Here is a 16,759-nt window from a genome sequence, read left to right on the forward strand (position 1 = left end):
TCAGACATTGAGCTTATACATGAACGTGCATGACCATCAAATTATCCCAACTTCTATTTTAATGCACTTTTTCATTATGCCTGGCAATTATTTATTTATTTATTCAATTTTCTATACCGTATGCCCAGGGGAGCTCAGAACGGTTTATATGAATTTATTCAGGTACTCAAGCATGTTTCCCTGTCTGTCCCGGTGGGCTCACAATCTATCTAATGTACCTGGGGCAATGGGGAGATTAAGTGACTTGCCCAGAGTCACAAGGAGCAGCGTGGGTTTGAACCCACAACCTCAGCTGAGGCTGTAGCTTTAACCATTGCGCCACACTCTCCCCCATAAATGTTTGTGTAATGTAGATGAATCAAAACACAATGATGAAGACCACAAATACGCACTACATTACACAAACATTTATGGTTTGACCAACAAAGGTACATTTTAGACTCCTGAGGCAGGCTGTAGAGGCCAAAACACGTGTGTCGAGCCATCGCACAAGACTTTGTGATTGCATACCAACAATATTGTGGTCCTCCGCTGTTTGTTGGTTCTTGACTTGTTTGTGGAGGTCTCTTTCCTGGTTTCTTGGCTTGTTGTTCTACCTTTTTTTTTCTCCCATACCATTTGCTCAGGATTTTGACTTATACTTAGTATTTTTCTCTCTCTCTCTCTCTCTCTTGTTTTTCATGCAGACACAGAGCTTGTTCGGTTGTTAGCATCAGTCTGTATGCAGATGGACAAAGAGAAGAGCAAGCAGAAGGGCAAAGTTCCTCTACCTCGTACCAGAAGCAAACAATCATTAAACATTCTTGTGCCGCCAGATGATAAGGGAGGCTTGAAGGTACGCTTGAGTTTGGTATCTACACTGTTGCTGTATTTATGTAAGCATTTCCAAAGTATTTTTGAATTACACATAGAAAATGTAGAACAGACTTTCAGTAGCGTATCTAGCATATGTGACACCTGGGGCCCATCATTTTTTGACACCCCCCATCTATATGAAAAACATGATTTTTAGTAACAATCCACACGTCACACATGAGTACCTAGGAAAAGGCAGCATCTTACATACTGCAGTGAGCAGTACAACATCAATACACCCATTGTAAAACTAAACAAGCCAGACTAGTACAGATCAATCCTGCAGTCAATCCTAACAAAAACCCATGTCTTTCGAACACACAGAACACAGAAAACACCTTCACCTAGTATGGAATATGTAATCACAAACTAATCCCTCCCTCTTTTACAAAACTGTAGTGTGGATTTTAGCCACGGTGGTAACAGCTCTGATGCTCATAGAATTCTGAGCATCAGAACTGCTACCACCACGGCTGGTGCTAAAAAACGCTCCATAGTTTTGTAAAAGGGGAGATAAAATAGAAATACATAGACAAAGGTTAAATTGAACCTGCAAGAAGCTGGACTCTGCATACAATGAAACACCACAGAAACAGTGACACATGTCCCCTAAAGCAATAAATAAATAGACATTTTTTTTCTACTTTTGTCTTCTCTGGTTTCTGCTTTCCTCATCTTCTTGTTACTCTCTTCCTTCCATCCACTGTCTGCCGTCTCTCTGCCCCTATATGGCATCTTCTCTCCTTCTATGCCCCTTCCAGAAACTGTATGCCTCACCCTTCCATTTCTCCTTTCACCCCCATTGGTCTGGCATCTCTCTCCTCTCCTTCCCTCTCCCACACCTCTCCTCTGCAATCCCTTTCCCTTTTTTCCTTTTCAATTTATTTTCTGCATCCATCTAGATTACGTTCTTACTACCCTCTCATCAATTTCCTTTTTTACTGTCTACCTACAGCTCACCACCTCTTTCCCTCACCCCCTCCAGTATTTCCCTAACTCAATCCTTTTCCCCCATCATGTGCCCTCCTTTTATTTATCCCCTCCTTCCATCATGTGCCCTCTTTAATCTACCCCTTCCATCTAGTACCTTCTTCTCTCTCTGTCCACTTCCATCGTCTGTTCCCCTTTTTCTCTCCTTCCATTTCCTTCCTGCATTTGCTCCCTTATCTCTCCCATCCGTACTTCTATCCAGCATAGGCTCCCCCTCTACCCTCCCCACTACCATACAATGTCTGCCCTTTCTCTCTCCATCCACCCCTCTTCAATCAGCATCTGCCCCCTTTCTTTCCCTCCAATTCCTCTCCCTCCACCACCCTTCCATTCCAGCAGTCCTGCTCCTTTCCCGCGATGACTGTAGCTGCCGGTCCACCCCACTCCGACGTACTTACTCTGGAGCAGAGTCAGCAGCCGCGTGCTGGAAGGTCCCGCGATGACTCATCTGCTGGCTTTGCTCCGGAGGAAGTAAGTTACGTCGGAGGGGGTGGACTTGGCAGATGCAGGGAGATGCGGCAAGGTCCCACGATGACTGCATCTGCCTGGTCCGCCCCCTCCGATGTAACTTACTTCTTCCAGAGCAAAGCCGGCAGACGAGTCATCGGGGGACCTTCCTGCACCTCAGCGCGGCTGCCGACTCTGCTTCAGAGCAAGTAAGTCAGAGGGGGGTCAACCGGCAGCCGCGCTGAGGTGAAGGTCCTGTTGCACAGTAGGGCAGGATGACCCGGACCTGGCCTGCTGTGCACCCCCCCTAAGGCGTGCACCTGGGGTGGACCTCCCCCACCCCCCCGCCCCCCCTTGGTACGCCACTGTAGACTTTTTATATTCTAAAACTTTGTGTTAAATGGAAGGCTTAAGTAAAATTTCTACAGATGATATTCTTGGAGTTCGTATGGCTTTTTATTTTATTTTTTTAAATTCTTTATTCATTTTAAAACTGACAAACAAGTGATAAACATTATAACAATACAATACAAATAAGATATACAACACTTGATATTCTTATACATATAATCCCTTAATGTAAAAATTATAACCCCTCCCACCCACTCACCATTTTAAAGAATATAACCATAATAAACCCAAATCAAATCATTATTTTAAAATCTTAAGCATCCAATTTTTTATATATTTGGTATACAACAAGAAAACAAGGATTAGGGACCACATGAAAAACAAACAAAGTGGGAATGGAACAGTACACATCAACCCACAAGTCTGAAAACAGTCTTAAACTGTATATTTTATTACTGGACCTCAAGGTCTGCTTCAGGGGTACATATATGATCTAAAATCGAAGACAAACATTTACATTACATTACATTAGAGACTTCTATTCCGCCTGTACCTTGCAGTTCTAAGTGGATTACAATTGAAGATGGCTGGACATTTCCAGGAAGTTACAAATTTTAAGGAAAGATACATAGAGATGCTAGAATAAGAGATAGGGTTAGATACATAGTGGAGGCTAAGAGGGTGAATTTAAGGAAGTGGAGGCTAAGAGGATAAATTTAAGGAAGGGGGGACAATTTAAGGAAGGGGGACATTTGAACAATAATTATAAATAATGTTAAAATAAACATTTTTTTGAAAAATAAGGATCAATAAATCTAATTAAAATGACCCATATGTGTGCATAAGAACAAGTCATTGAGATCCAGAAAAGTCTATTCAAACCGCCACATAAAAAAGGGGGTTACCAACAGAAGAAAAAATGTGGACAAATGTGCCCATTCTCCAAAGAACTAAGACTTTGAAGGAAAGGTAAGAATCATGCAAACGTGACATGAAGAACGTTATATATTACCAAAGATTTTACTAAAAGAAACCATAAGGGACTCAAAAGTGGAACAAAATATTGATATTTAAACTGAACAAACAATCTCACTCACTAAATGCCGATCAAGGTGCAATGCAGAAAAAACAAGTTCTTTAGCATCTCTCCAGACTGGTACAGTTCACTGATGGGTAATAGCTCACATTGACCAGCAGGTGGAGACTGAGACAAAACTTTGGCTGTAATATTAATAGCTGTGCTTCCCTCTAGTCTTACCAGTTTGTTCTCAGTCTCAGCAGGTGTGGTAAGCTGTGCCAGTCTTCCCTGAAAATGGTTAGTGTAGGCCTGTCGGAAGTTGTTTAGTGGCAATCTTGTCCCTGTATGGTGCCAGATTGAGCTTGGGGAGGCCCATTCGGAAGTCCATTCGACCTTGGGGGGTGTCACACTTGACGGGTCACGAGTTGAGTCCCTCTCTCCATTTCCCCAACATTTTTCTAGAGGTGCCTCAGCTGTAAGCCTTGCCACCGATATCGGCAAGGCATGTGGCTTAGAGAGCCAATGGAGTCTGTTCTGACAGAACAAAAAATCTTGAGGCAGTGCCAGTCTGAAGGGAGCCTGAATCAGGGCCCCATTCCAATGTTCGATCCGGGTCCCTTTTGTCTTACGGCTTGACTCTTGAGAGGGGAATGCTTAGGTAAGAAAGGTTATTCATATAAAGTGCTCTCCACTCTCTTGGGGTCCTGGAGGCTTTCCACTTCTCGGGCTTATGTGCGGGTTTGGCATATTTTTGAAGAGTGATGTGCTGTGCGTGGAAGTGGTTTCCTTTCACGCCTCTTTGCCACACATCTTGAAGTTCTTGCAGGATGGACTGGATAGGGGCCTGGCCTGGTCTTCTCTCCGGGTTCAGCTTGCAGCTTTGTCTGCATTTCGCGGTTTACTTCAGGATAAGCATTTGACTTCTTTTCCGGACATGGTTCACATTTTGAGGGCGGTTAAATTGCTTCGGCCTCCAGTGCGGCCTTTGGTTCCGGCCTAGGATCTCAATCTGGTCTTATCAGTGCGAGTGCACCCTCCCTTTGAGCCCCTGGGTTCCTGCTCGTTGAAGGACCTTACTCTGAAGGCAATTTTCCTGGGGCCATTTCTTCTGTAAGATGCGTTTCTGAGCTGCAGGTTTTCTCTTGTAGGCCTCCCTTCCTGGGGTTTTCTAGGGAGCGTGTGGTGCTGCGGCCTGTACCTTCCTTTTTGTGGTCTCGCCTTTTCATGTCAACCAATCTGTGGTCCTCCCGGTCTTAGGAGTCGGGACAGCTTTTTGGAACAGAGGCAGTTGTGCAAGTTGGTTGTCTGTCGAGTCCTTCGCTCTTATGTTCAGCGTACTCAGGAGTTCTGGAAGTCGGATCATCTTTTTGTCCTTTTAGTGGGTCCTTGTAAGGGGGTGGCGCTTCCAAGGTACCATTGTGCGCTGGATCAAGGAGACTATCCCTTCCACATATGGTCAAACCCATGCGGAGTACCACAAGGATCACCATTATCTCCTATATTATTCAACCTCTTCATAGCATCCCTCGGCAACACCCTAGATGCCCTAAACACAATATCATTTAGCTATGCGGATGATATAACAATCCTCATCCCCTTCAACATACAAGACCCCCTATCCACAAACCACCTGAATATAATAATGGAAACGGTAGAAAAATGGATGTCAAGTCATAAACTGAAACTGAACTCGGAAAAAACTAAATTCCTACTATTAGAGAAGGAAAAAAAAACCATCATGCACAGAACTGGAATTAAACACAATCAAGTACCCAATGCAAAACACACTCAAGATCCTAGGAATTCAACTAGACAGAAATTGCACAATGCAGTCCCAAATCCACAAAATCATCCAAAGAGCATTTTTCACAATGCGTAACCTAAGAAAAATAAGAAAATTCTTCATCAAAGATCAATACAAGATAGTAGTACAATCCCTAATACTAAGCATAGTAGACTACTGCAACAGCCTATACCTATCATGCCCAAACTACATGATAAAACAATTACAAACTGTTCAGAACACGGCCCTCAGACTCATCTACTCCCTCAGCAAATTTGACCACATCACCAACGCTTACCTTGAATCACACTGGCTACCAATAAAAGCAAGATCCCAGTTCAAATTCTACTGTCTACTATACAAAGTAACACACGGAACAGCACCCAGCTACCTAAACAAAAGTCTACACCGTAATCTCTCACACAGAATAAGGAGAACTCAAAAACTATTCGCTTACCCTCCTCTCAAAGGTATAAGACGCAAGAAAATATATGACAGCCTTTTAGCTACACAGGCAGCAAAAATTGACACTACCATCTCCAATCTACTGATCAATTCAATAGACATAAAGGAATTCCGAAAAGAAATCAAAACTCATCTCTTCAAAAAATACTTTCCATCATCTTAACCTCTACATAGCACTAGAAAATACACACACGAACACCACCACCATAACTATACCTAAACATTGTACAACTCACTTCAACAACCTACTATTTATCTACTATATGCTCTAAATGCTTCCTGGAAACGTCCAGACTAATCAATTGTAACTTGATACTTTCCTGATTCTATATACTGTATTATTCCAGAAATTATACAGTCTCTTAATTTGTAATCCGCTTAGAACCGCAAGGCTCAAGCGGAATAGAAATCTGTAATGTAATGTAATGTAATATCTTCTTCAGAAGAAGCCTGTTCCAGATTTTCTCAAGGCTCATTCCACTCGGAGTCAGGCAGTTTCTTGGACTGAGTCTTTTCTTGTGCCTCCAGTGGATATCTGTAAAGCTACAGTTTGGTCTTCTCTGCATTCTTTTGTTTGACATACCGTATAGACATTCAGGCACATCGGGATGCGGTGTTTGGTGAGCGTGTTCTGGGGGCAGCCCTCCGGGGGTCCCACCCATGATAGGTACTGCTTTGGTACGTCCCATCAGTGAACTGTACCGGTCTGGAGAGATGCTAAAGAATGAGAAATCAGATTCTTACCTGCTAATTTTCTTTCTTTTAGATTCTCTAGATCGGTACAGTCTCCATCTTTTCTGTCTGTCTGTTGTTCTTACAGGATTTGCGTGAAGAGTGTGTTTTTTCTGCGGTTTCTAGTGTTTTTATAGGGTCAGGGAGATTAAAAGAACAATGGCTTTGGCTCAGCTGGCATAGCTGGCAAGCTGTGGGGATGTTTTGCTGAAGGGGCTTCTTCTATGCAATTTCCAACAGTATTGCTATATGTTAGTTGTTACTCCTGTTAGGATTGTTGTTACTGTTATAATTAGAACTTCTTAGTTCTGCTTGGCTATTTGGCAGACTGGTTAGATTAGAGCAGTGTTCTTTAATTGCCGGTCCGTGGACTGGTGCCGGTTCGCAGAAATTTCCTGCCGGTCCGCAGGGCCAACACATGCATCTGGCCCGAGACAGTGTCCTTCAGCCGCCAGTCTGCAGTGCAATCGATGCAGCGTTATCTTCGGGCTGGCTCCATCTTCCTCACTGACGCAGTGCAGAAAGGCGTGGGCAGTGGCTCCTATGTGCATCCTGAGCCTGAACCAGAAGCCTTCTTTCTGACGTCGAAACGTGCTTCTAGATGAGGTGCGAGATGTACGAGGAGCCACTGCCCGCATCTTTGTGCACTGCGTCAGTGTGGAAGAGGGAGCTGGCCCGAAGATAACACTGGGGGTGGCATAAAATAGCCAGGCAGGAGCAGGCCAGAAGGTAAGGCACAGCAAAGAGCAGGGGTAGGGAACTCCGGTCCTCGAGAGCCATATTCCAGTCGGGTTTTCAGGATTTCCCCAATGAATATGCATTGAAAGCAGTGCATGTAAATAGATCTCATGCATATTCATTGGGGAAATCCTGAAAACCCGACTGGAATATGGTTCTCGAGGACCAGAGTTCCCTATCCTTGGCATAGAGGGAGGGAGACAACAAAGGTAGGGGGAATGATTTTATTTTTGAATTTAGTGATTGAATTGTGTCAATTTTGAAAATTTACATCTGCTGTCTGTATTTTGCACTGTTCAGGAAGAAATGCATTTGTTTCTTTTTCTCTGGGGTTGTTACAGCATGCAGTCTTGCATCTTAGGGTTTGTTTGCATATATTAGTACTTTTAGTTTTTGGTCCTGTATTTGCATAGGGGGTTATCTTTATCCCAGGACAAGCAGGCAGCATATTCTTAACGCATGGGTGACATCACCGACGGAGCCCCGGTACGGACACTTTTAACTAGAAAGTTCTAGTTGGCCGCACCGTGCATGCGCGAGTGCCTTCCCGCCCGACGGAGGAGTGCGTGGTCCCCAGTTTCTTCGTTTCCGCGGAGCGAAGAAGACGCATGTGTTTTCAACGGCTGTTGAAAAATCTGATTTTTGCCTTCCCGCTCGCAAAATTTTCTTCTTTTTTGTTCTTTTTCCCTTCGGGTTTCTTTTCCGTTCAAAAAAAAAAAAAAATTTACTTTTTCTTTGTTTTTCAGGCCGGCCCCGGCGGGGCCTGTTGCCACCATACAGGCCTCCGGTTTTGATTTTGCGGAGGCCGTGTTTCCCTTCATGCCCCCTCAGCCGGCCTTTAAGAAGTGCCAGCGGTGTGCACGCCCGATCTCTCTCACTGACCCGCACAATTGGTGCCTATAGTGCCTGGGTCCAGAGCATCGGGCTGACACCTGCACCCGCTGTGCTACACTTAAAAAACGTACATTAAAAAATAGACAGATCCAACAGAATATCCTTTTCGGTACCGGATCTGCCATGGAATCGGCCACGATGTCGACGGCACCGCAAAAGTCGGCACCGACTACTTCGACGACGCCTGATTCTTCCTCGGGGTCGCTAGCACCAGGTAAGCCGGCTAAGAAGCCTTCCACTTCCCTTGAGCGCCCTCCTGCCACAGCGGCGATGCCGGTCCTCCCGACATCACGCCGACCCCGCAAACGCTCCGCCCCGATTTCGGTGAGTGCCTCGTCATCGGCCTCCTCATCGCCGGAGCATGGAGCGGCACCTATGGTACCGAAAAAGAAAAAAGCGGTACCGGTGCCTCCTCTGGATGACCGCATTGCTGCCATACTCCAAAGCCAATTGCAGGAGCAACTACAGCAGCAACTCCAACACCTGTTGCCAGCAATGTTGGCCCCACTCCTTCCGGTACCGGACCGGCCCGAGCCTCGCACCATACCACCGGTGTCGACCCCATCGGTATCGTTGAACACGTCCATGCCGGTGCTTGCGGCTGAATCACTCAATCCTCCCGTGCAACCACGCTCTGATGCCAACCCTCCCCGACATCAAGACCGACACCGGTCCCCCCGAGACCGGGACCGGCACCGGTCTTCCTCCCCCGGTACCGTCTCAATGCGCTCTGGCAAATCTCTCTCTAAGACTCGCCACACTGAGCCATCCACACCACCGTCCTGTCCTGCACACACTGACGTCAGGGACCCGGACTTATGGGAAGAATCCCCACCCGGTACCGATGATGAGGCTTCATCAACGGACGAGGAACCCTCGATGGTCGATACCGGTTCCAAACCTGAACAGTCCTCATTCACCAAATTTCTAAGGGAGATGTCGGCGGCCCTTTCTATCCCATTGGAATCCGACTCTAAGAAGTCCCAGGCTTTTCTCGACGCCTTAGACTTCGAACAACCCCCCCAAATAATTTTTGAAGTTACCCGTCCACGACATCTTAAGGGAAACTTTTTACAAAAATTGGGAAAACCCTCTCACGGTACCGGGAGCCCCTCGAAAACTGGATAGTTTATACAGGGTCATTCCTATCCCGGGGTTCGACAAACCTCAACTACCCCATGAATCTCTTCTAGTGGAGTCCACCTTAAAGAAAACCCAGGGCTCCAGTGTTTATGCCTCCACCCCTCCTGGCAGAGAAGGCAGAACGATGGATAAATTTGGCAAGCGCCTTTACCAAAATTCAATGCTTGCCAACAGGGCTAATAATTACACCTTCCACTTCTCCTTCTACATGAAGCATCTGATGCAACAACTCTCCTCCTTACAAAAATACGTCCCTGAGCGTAAGGTTCCTGTTTTTCAACAACAAATTTCCAGTCTACTCCAACTCCGGAAATTCATGGTGCGCTCCATTTATGACTCTTTTGAGTTGACCTCTCGAGCATCTGCCATGGCTGTTGCCATGAGGCGCCTGGCCTGGCTGAGAGTTTCTGACCTCGACATTAATCACCAAGACCGCCTGGCTAACGCACCTTGTCTTGGTGATGAACTCTTCGGGGAGTCCCTGGACTCAACCACCCAGAAACTCTCGGCACACGAGACCAGGTGGGATACTCTGATAAAACCTAAGAAGAAGACTCCACCTGCTCGCCCCTACAGACAGCAGTCTTCCTACCAATGTAGGTTCTCGGCCAGACCTCTCAACCCGCCTCAACAACAGCCTCGCCGACCTCGTCAACAGCATCAAACTCAGGCACGCTCACAGTCTCACCAACCTGCCAAGCCTCTCCCTCAGTCAAAACCATCTCAGCCCTTTTGACTCTTTTCTCCATGGCATAGCCAGTCTCCCACCATCATTGCCTCTTCCTCAGCCGATCGGAGGACGCCTTCAACTCTTCCTCAACCGTTGGGAGGTCATCACATCAGACCTGTGGGTCCTCAACATCATTCGCCACGGCTACTCTCTCAACTTCCAGACTCTTCCACCAGACAATCCTCCCTTAGAGTCTGTTTCTCACTCCTCCCAATCCCTCCTCCTCCTGAGGGAGGTCCAATCCCTCCTTCTTCTCAATGCCATTGAAGAGGTACCCCCAGACCAAAGGGGTCAGGGATTCTACTCCCACTACTTCCTGGATCCCAAGAAGACAGGAGACCTCCGTCCCATCCTCGATCTCCGGGACCTCAACAAGTGTCTGGTCAAGGAAAAGTTCAGAATGCTCTCCCTTGCCACGCTTTACCCTCTTCTCTCTCAACACGACTGGCTATGTTCCCTAGACCTCAAAGAGGCCTACACTCACATTCCAATCCATCTGACTTCACGTCGCTACCTTCGATTTCAGGTTCAGCACCGTCACTACCAGTACAAAGTGCTACCCTTTGGCCTCGCATCACCGCCCAGGGTGTTCACCAAGTGCCTCATTGTGGTGGCGGCCTTTCTCAGGTCCCACAACCTCCAAGTGTTCCCCTACTTGGACGATTGGTTAGTGAAAGCACCTACGTCTCCTCTTGTGCTACAAGCCACTCAGCACACCATCTCCTTCCTCCACCTCCTGGGGTTCGAGATCAACTACTTACCGTAACAGGTGTTATCCAGGGACAGCAGGCAGATATTCTTAACGCATGGGTGACGTCACCGACGGAGCCCCGGTACGGACACTTTTAACTAGAAAGTTCTAGTTGGCCGCACCGCGCATACGCGAGTGCCTTCCCGCCCGACGGAGGAGTGCGTGGTACCCAGTTAAGATAAGCCAGCTAAGAAGCCAACCCGGGGAGGAGGGTGGGACGTAAGAATATCTGCTTGCTGTCCCTGGATAACACCTGTTACGGTAAGTAACTGTGCTTTATCCCAGGACAAGCAGGCAGCATATTCTTAACGCATGGGTGACCTCTAAGCTAACAGAGAGGGAGGAGGGATGGTTGGCCATTAGGAAAATAAATTATGTAACACAGATTGGCCGAAGTGTCCATCCCGTCTGGAGAAGGTATCCAGACAGTAGTGAGTAGTGAACGTGTGAACTGAGGACCAAGTGGCAGCCTTACAGATTTCCTCGAAGGGCGTGGAACGGAGGAAAGCCACAGAAGCAGCCATAGCTCTGACCCTGTGAGCCGTGACCGTACCTTCCAGTGAGAGACCGGCCCGAGCATAACAGAATGCAATGCAGGCAGCAAGCCAGTTGGAAAGCATCCGCTTAGAGACAGGGCGACCTAGACGGTTAGGGTCGAAGGACAAAAAGAGCTGAGGGGACGAGCGGTGAGCCCTGGTACGGTCAATGCCGTACGGTCAATGCCTGGTACGGTCAATGCCATTGAAGAGGTACCCCCAGACCAAAGGGGTCAGGGATTCTACTCCCACTACTTCCTGGATCCCAAGAAGACAGGAGACCTCCGTCCCATCCTCGATCTCCGGGACCTCAACAAGTGTCTGGTCAAGGAAAAGTTCAGAATGCTCTCCCTTGCCACGCTTTACCCTCTTCTCTCTCAACACGACTGGCTATGTTCCCTAGACCTCAAAGAGGCCTACACTCACATTTCAATCCATCTGACTTCACGTCGCTACCTTCGATTTCAGGTTCAGCACCGTCACTACCAGTACAAAGTGCTACCCTTTGGCCTCGCATCATCGCCCAGGGTGTTCACCAAGTGCCTCATTGTGGTGGCGGCCTTTCTCAGGTCCCACAACCTCCAAGTGTTCCCCTACTTGGACGATTGGTTAGTGAAAGCACCTACGTCTCCTCTTGTGCTACAAGCCACTCAGCACACCATCTCCTTCCTCCACCTCCTGGGGTTCGAGATCAACTACCCCAAGTCGCATCTGCTTCCCACACAGCGACTTCAGTTTATTGGAGCCGTCCTCGACACCACTCTGATGAGAGCATTTCTCCCCTCAGACCGCCAACGGACCCTGCTCCACCTCTGCTGCCAGGTGCTCCTTCGTCGCTCCATTCCAGCTTGGCGAATGATGGTCCTCCTGGGCCACATGGCCTCGACGGTCCATGTGCTTCCTCTGGTGCGACTCCACCTCAGGACACCTCAATGGACTCTGGCCAACCAATGGTCACAGACCACGGATCCTCTTTCTCATCCCATCTCTGTGACATCGTCTCTTCAGCAATCTCTTCACTGGTGGTTGAACTCCTCCAATCTTTCCAGGGGTCTACTCTTTCATCTACCCCCTCACTCCATGATCATAACCACAGATGCCTCCCCCTATGCATGGGGAGCTCATCTGGGAGATCTTCGTACCCAGGGACTTTGGACCTATCAGGAGCGTCAGCATCACATCAACTTCCTCGAACTCAGGGCCATGTTCTATGCTCTCAAGGCCTTCCAGCACCTTCTCTACCCTCAGGTTCTTCTCCTGTGCACAGACAACCAAGTCGCCATGTACTACATAAACAAGCAAGGCGGCACCGGATCTTCCCTCCTCTGTCAGGAGGCCATCCGCATCTGGACCTGGGCCACGGGCCACAGTCTCTTCCTCAAGGCTGTCTATATCCAGGGCGAACAGAACTCCCTGGCCGACAATCTCAGCCGCATCCTTCAACCTCACGAGTGGACTCTGGATCCTCCCACGCTCCACTCCATCTTTGCTCACTGGGGCACTCCTCAGGTGGACCTCTTTGCAGCTCCTCACAACTATCAGCTGCCCCAGTTCTGTTCCAGACTCTTCTCTCCTCATCGTCTGGCCCCGGATGCATTCCTGCTCGACTGGACGGATCGGTTCCTCTATGCCTTTCCTCCGCTGCCTCTGATGTTGCGGACGTTATTCAAACTCCGCAGGGACAGAGCCACCATGATTCTCATCGCTCCTTGGTGGCCTCGCCAACACTGGTTCTCCCTCCTGCTCCAGCTCAGCTCCAGGGAGCCCATTCATCTTCCTGTGTTTCCTACTCTACTTACGCAGCAGCCTCAGTCTCTACTACATCCCAATCTGTCCTCGCTCCACCTGACAGCTTGGTTTCGCTCGGGCTGACCTCTCCAGAGAATCTGTCTCAGCCTGTCCGTCGCATTTTGGATGCCTCCAGGAAACCGGCCACCCTCCAATGTTACCATCAGAAGTGGACCAGGTTCTCCTCTTGGTGTCTACTGCATCACCACGATCCCACCTCATTGGCGGTGGAAACTGTACTGGACTATTTGCTCTCTCTATCCGATGCTGGCCTCAAGTTCACCTCAATCAGAGTCCACCTCAGTGCCATCACTGCGTTTCATGAGCCTATCCTCGGAAAACCGCTTACGGCTCATCCCCTGGTTTCCCGGTTCATGAGAGGCCTCTTCAATGTCAAACCACCTCTGAAGCCTCCTCCAGTCGTCTGGGACCTGAATGTGGTTCTATCAGCCCTCATGAAACCTCCGTTTGAGCCTCTTGCCACTACTTCACTCAAATTTCTGACGTGGAAGGTGCTTTTCCTCATTGCCATCACCTCTGCCAGGAGGGTTAGTGAGCTGCATGCACTGGTTGCCGACCCACCTTTCACTGTTTTTCACCATGACAAGGTGGTTCTGCGTACCCATCCTAAATTCCTTCCCAAGGTGGTCTCGGACTTCCACCTCGACCAATCCATTGTGTTACCTGTCTTTTTCCCTAAGCCCCATTCTCATTCTGGGGAACAGGCGTTGCACACGCTGGACTGTAAGTGTGCCCTTGCATACTATCTTGACCGTACCAGGGCTCACCGCTCGTCCCCTCAGCTCTTTTTGTCCTTCGACCCTAACCGTCTAGGTCGCCCTGTCTCTAAGCGGATGCTTTCCAACTGACTTGCTGCCTGCATTGCATTCTGTTATGCTAGGGCCGGTCTCTCACTGGAAGGTACGGTCACGGCTCACAGGGTCAGAGCTATGGCTGCTTCTGTGGCTTTCCTCCGTTCCACGCCCATCGAGGAAATCTGTAAGGCTGCCACTTGGTCCTCAGTTCACACGTTCACTACTCACTACTGTCTGGATACCTTCTCCAGACGGGATGGACACTTCGGCCAATCTGTGTTACATAATTTATTTTCCTAATGGCCAACCATCCCTCCTCCCTCTCTGTTAGCTTAGAGGTCACCCATGCGTTAAGAATATGCTGCCTGCTTGTCCTGGGATAAAGCACAGTTACTTACCGTAACAGGTGTTATCCAGGGACAGCAGGCAGATATTCTTACGTCCCACCCTCCTCCCCGGGTTGGCTTCTTAGCTGGCTTATCTTAACTGGGTACCACGCACTCCTCCGTCGGGCGGGAAGGCACTCGCGTATGCGCGGTGCGGCCAACTAGAACTTTCTAGTTAAAAGTATCCGTACCGGGGCTCCGTCGGTGACGTCACCCATGCGTTAAGAATATCTGCCTGCTGTCCCTGGATAACACCTGTTACGGTAAGTAACTGTGCTTTTTGGTAGGGATGAATGTTAAAAAGCATACAGTGTGCTTTGTATAGTTTAATTTTGTGGTTAACCATAATGTGTTATTAATAAGATTATATTGTGTGTGTATATATGAAAAATGAATGGAAAAAATGGTGTTACAATTAGTACTATTATGAGGGTGGAGATGGGCGGGGTCTGCCCACGACTTAGCCCAGTGTTCTTCAACCGCCGGTCCATGGACTGGTGCCAGTCCACAAAATAATTATTTTATTTCCGCCGGTCCATAGGTGTCAAAAGGTTGAAGAACACTGGACTAGAGGGAAGCACAGTTTTCTCTCAGTCTCCACCTGGTGGTCATGGTGAGCTATTACCCATCAGTGAACTGTACCAGTCTGGAGAGTCTAAAAGAAAGAAAATTAGCAGGTAAGAGCCTAATTTCTCCTTTCTCTACTTGGTTTAGGAACCCCAAAAATCTCTGTTTTGTTTGGGTTCAGGCAGAGTTTGTTGTTTGCCCATTCCTGAGTTGCGGTTAGTCAGTTTACATATAAATAAAGGTGAGCTGGTTGTCTATCTGGATTTTCAAAAAAAACATTTGACAAATGTACTTCATGAAAGAGTCCTGAGGAAATTAGAAAGTCATGGGATAAGAGGTAATGTTCTGTTATGGATTAAGAACTGGTTAAAAGATAGAAAATAGAGAGTAGGGTTAAATGGTCAATATTCTCATTGGAAAAGAGTGAATAATGGGGTTCCCCAAGGATCTGTGCTGGGACCGCTGCTTTTTAACATACTTATCAATGATCTAGAGATGGAAATAACTAGTGAGATAATTAAATTTGCTGATGACACAAAGTTGTCACAAGATGACACAAGAGGATTGTGAAAAATCGCAAGAGGACCTTGTGAGACTAGAAGGCTGGGCATCAAAATGGCAGATAATATTTAATGTGAGCAAGTGCAAAGTGATGCATGTGAGAAAAAGGAATTCAAACTGTAGCTATATGATTCAGGGTTCTACGTTAGGAATCACTACTCAGGAAAAGGATTTAGGTGTCATCGTTGAGGATATGATAAAACCCTCAGCTCAGTGTATGGCGGCGGATAATAAAGCAAATAGAATGTTAGGAATTATCAGAAAAGGAATAGAAAATAAAGATGAAAATGTTATAATGGTCAATATTGCTCAATTGTGTGGCTGCACGTTGAATACTGTGTGCAATTCTGGTCACCGCATCTCAAAAAAGACATAATGAAATTAGAAAAGGTACATATAAGGGTAATGAAAATGATGAAAGGGATGGGACGACTTCCCTATGAGGAAATGTTAAAGTGGCTAGTGCTCTTCAGCCTGGTGAAGAGATGGCTCAGGGGAGATATGACAGAGGTCTATAAAATACTGAGTGGAGTGGAATGGGTAAATGTGAGTCACTTGTTTACTCTTTCCAACAATAATAGTACTGGGGGACTGTAACCACTGCTTATTCCTTGGAGAAGCAGCATAAATTCTGTTTTACTCTTTGGGATCTTGCCAGATACTTGTGACCTGGGTTGGCCACAGGATGCTGGGCTTGATGGACTTGTGGTCTGTCCCAATATGGCAGCTCTTAAGATTTATGTAAAGTATTCATCTGAACAATAAGAAATCGAAGGTATATAATCAAAGGCTGGTTCTATCTTTCCTTTTCAAGGTGGTAGCATCCTTCCAGTTATAGTAGTTTTGAAAGTTCATTGTACAAAAGCTCAGTTTGGGGAAGAGTATTCCTTGGTTCTTCCTCATGAAATTTGCAAAGCTATGCATTCTTTTGTCGGTCACTACAGATTGGATGTTCAAGCTTGAATTGGTGTGGCCCTTAAGGCCAAAGTGTTAGTTAGCAGCAGGGATTTCAGTGTACAACCCTCACTAAGTATTTCTTTGGTACATCCCAAGCATCTGGATTGGTCTGGTGGGATGATAAGGAAGAGTAAATGTAGTTCTTACTTGCTAATTTTTTTTTTCTTTGAGTCCCTCCAGACCAGTCCAGAACCCACCAGTTTGTTTTCTATCTCCCGACGTAAAGATTTTGATATTTGCTAGTTTTTTTAA

The 16,759-nt window shown here is 47.2% G+C and overlaps 1 protein-coding gene across 3 annotated transcripts in view; it reads left to right on the forward strand.

The window, feature by feature from the left end:
• Positions 1-16,759, forward strand: part of ANKS6 (ankyrin repeat and sterile alpha motif domain containing 6) — a 277,710-nt gene that overhangs the window by 121,773 nt on the left and 139,178 nt on the right. For all 3 annotated transcript variants that reach the window (XM_033929683.1, XM_033929681.1, XM_033929682.1), the window contains exon 6: positions 687-835. In XM_033929683.1, the coding sequence (XP_033785574.1) occupies positions 687-835 (149 nt within the window). The remainder of the gene's footprint in view (positions 1-686; positions 836-16,759) is intronic.

This window comes from Geotrypetes seraphini, chromosome 2, assembly GCF_902459505.1.
Source record: "Geotrypetes seraphini chromosome 2, aGeoSer1.1, whole genome shotgun sequence".
Taxonomy (NCBI): Eukaryota; Metazoa; Chordata; class Amphibia; order Gymnophiona; family Dermophiidae; genus Geotrypetes; species Geotrypetes seraphini.